At 49.4% G+C, this 3,130-nt stretch overlaps 1 protein-coding gene across 1 annotated transcript in view; it reads left to right on the top strand.

Annotated features, from left to right (window-relative positions):
• Mcm4 (minichromosome maintenance complex component 4) overlaps positions 1-3,130 on the top strand; it is a 19,714-nt gene that overhangs the window by 8,627 nt on the left and 7,957 nt on the right. Inside the window, exons 9-10 of the mRNA XM_004633389.3 lie at positions 348-468; positions 2,673-2,932. Of these exons, the coding sequence (XP_004633446.1) occupies positions 348-468; positions 2,673-2,932 (381 nt within the window). The remainder of the gene's footprint in view (positions 1-347; positions 469-2,672; positions 2,933-3,130) is intronic.

Below are 3,130 nucleotides of genomic sequence, written 5' to 3'. Positions count from 1 at the left end.
AGTGTTGTGTTTTGGTGGGTCTGCAGGACTCCCAAGAGCACGGCAGAAGTTCTTACTCAGATGGCAGACTGCGCTGGGTCTGGCCAGCCGGGGGAGGTCTGAATAACAAGGGCAAAGGCCTCTTACGTGGGCCTGAGCTTGGAGTAGCTGGTGGGCGCAGGACAGAGCAGAAGCTCACCCCCACACTCGCAGTGCCTGGGGTTGTTCGGATATGGAAGGCCCCACCCCCCTCCCCTAAAAAACATGCAAATAAACAACATCCTGGCAAAATGTGTATGAGTATCACTTCAAAAGCAGCTTTGTATGTGTTTGTGTCCCAAGTTTTCTCTTTACTGCTTTTCCTTCAGATCAAACTTCAGGAGTCTCCTGAAGACATGCCTGCTGGGCAGACACCACACACTGTTGTCCTTTTTGCACACAATGATCTTGTGGATAGAGTTCAGCCTGGGGACAGAGTGAATGTCACAGGTAAGCATGCAGGGTGGTACCAACAAGACCGAAACCTGGCCTACTTTCAGTGTCACACCCGAGTCCTTAGCTGGCCTAAGTTTACTAGGATGGGGCTAGTGCTGCCTGTAGATACAGGGCTTCGGGGACTATGCTTGCTTTACCCACTGTGTTTCTAGCATCTGACCGTGGCACAGCAGTGTGAAATCTTTCAGATCTCCCCAGATTTGGATTTTGGAACTCTTGATCCGTGGTCTCTTGTGCCCTCTTGTGTTGCTGTCCCAGAGCCCTGTGCTGCATCTCGATAGTGTGGGTGCTGTGAGAGCGTAGCTTTGCGTGGCGCTTGGGTAGGATTTGGACTGTGTTGGTAGCAGCTCAGGGAAGTGTCAACTCTTGAGTTTTACAGTACTTTCTACTTATTTCACAAATGGAGGGGGCCTCCCCATTAACTCAGCTCTTTAAGTGATTGCTTAAACAAAGCAGTCAGGCTCAGGATGCTGTTGTTGGATCCCCAGATCCTCAGGCCTTGCCAGACCTGCCCTAAAGGCATCCTGAGCCAGCCCCCCCAAAAAAAGGACAGAAGGACAGGTCAAAGGGCCACATTTCTGTGCTGGGAGGCTGAGGCTTAAAGCAGGATGAGTAGCTGTGGCTCACCAGTGGTAAATGATGGCTGTGGGATTTGGCCCTATCTCTCCCTGCCAGGAGTGCCCTGGCCACCACCCTGCATGACGATGGCAGGTCATTCCAGCCCTCTGAGGCATGTAGGCCCCTAGTTTCTCCAGTGTGTGCAGCAGGATTGTTCTTTACCTGGGAACTTAGTCTAGGGAGCCTGGGCCTGCGGCCTGCGGCCCAGTGTATCTGCAGCTGTCTTAGGATTTCTCACCGTTTCTTTCTCCAACACTAGTTACATTGCAGTCTTCAGTTACAGAAGTGTATAGAGGACAGGTATGGTGTAGCCTTTAGTGAAGAGATGTGCAGTCTCAGTTCTGCCACCAAGTGCTTTGTGACCGTCTGTGAAGTACTTAGTGAGTTCAGTATGTTGGTTTCCTCCCCTGTAAGATGGAGTTAACATGGGATGACTTTGAAACTATTGGGGGCTCAGGGCATGTAAAGAATGCGTGGTGCCGGGGCTGGGGAGATAGCTCAGTAGAATAAGCGCTTGCCTGGCAAGTGCAAGGTTCTGAGTTCAATCCCCAGTACCAAAAAAAAAAAAAAAAAAGAATGCGTGGTGCCCCAAGGAAGGTAACTGGGCCCCTTCATACAAAAGGAACAGTTCCCCCTTCCCTTTTCAACCTCATGGGAAGAATAGCTGTGTATATTCTAAGGATGTTACATACAAGCTAGTTTTTGTGTTTCAAATGAATTACATTGAACTCTCATATAAAAAAAAGACAGTGGACATATCATCATACTATTCTCAAAGAAAAACAGGAACCAGAATCAGCCTAAAACTTGAGACTTCCAGTTTGAAACCCAATACAAGAGAGACCTTTTTGGAGAATACATGAGACGTGGTTGAAATGATCTTTATTTTAAAATGTTTTTCTGAATTGGTAGTTGCATTTTTGATTCGGGGAATGCCTTTATGGTGCTGATGATTAAACTAAGGGCCCTGCACATGCCCAGCAAATACTGTACCACTGAGCCCCACTACCGCTCATGGAATTACATTCTCAGGAAAACACCCAGAAATACCCCCTATCACTGATCAAAAATAGTTATTTTTCTCCTTTTGACTCAATCGACTGCCTTTGGTTCTTTCCAGGTTTTGGCATGGGATTTTAACATTTTATTGCCCTTATCCTAAGCAGATGCTGCTTGCTCAGTGTAGAGAAGTGAAAGAACTGTTTATGAATATGACCGCGAGCCAGGGCTTGTGCTGCAGGCATGGCACTTTGGTTTCACCCCAGATCAGGTAGATACCATGCGGTTATGCTCAGATTGTTGCCCACAGTCACAGCAAGCAGGTAGACACGAGCATACATGACTTCAGGTATGCTCTTCTCTGAAACCTGTGTCCTCAGCTTGGCCTTTTCCTGTTGGCCACGTCCTGAGCCTGGAGGACTCCCAGAGGCTCCCTGGGAGCTCGGCATGCAGCACCTGGCCTGGGTGCCGCCCACTGTCTCCAGGGCTGCCGGGCTTTGTGCCTCCCGCTGTGTGCAGGGCTGCCGGCCCTCGCAGGAGCAGTGCAGGCGTCAAGGTGTGCCTCATGCTTGTGCCCCCAGGCATCTATCGTGCAGTACCTATTCGAGTCAACCCAAGAGTGAGCAACGTGAAGTCTGTGTACAAGACCCACATTGATGTCATCCATTACCGGAAAACGGACGCCAAGCGGCTGCATGGCCTTGATGAAGAAGCAGAACAGAAGCTTTTTTCAGAGAAACGCGTGGAATTGCTTAAGGAACTGTCTAGGAAACCAGACATTTATGAGAGGCTCGCTTCCGCCTTGGCTCCCAGCATTTATGAGCATGAAGACATAAAGAAGGTAACAATGGGCTTGGGATTGCGATTCACAGTCTTTATGGCCAAGTAGCATAAACATCCATTCTCCAGTGCTGCTGCCGTGCACCCACGGAGGAGCAAGTACCATGCCTTGGTCATTGGTTAAGAGTAACAGTGTTGGGGCTGGTGAGATGGCTCAGTGGTCTAGAGCACCTACTTAGAACAAGCTTAGCAAAGCACG

Source organism: Octodon degus, unplaced genomic scaffold, assembly GCF_000260255.1.
Source record: "Octodon degus isolate 3935 unplaced genomic scaffold, OctDeg1.0 scaffold00054, whole genome shotgun sequence".
Lineage (NCBI taxonomy): Eukaryota > Metazoa > Chordata > Mammalia > Rodentia > Octodontidae > Octodon > Octodon degus.
Note: the sequence above shows the minus strand (reverse complement) of the source record. Positions and strands in the feature narration are given on the sequence as shown.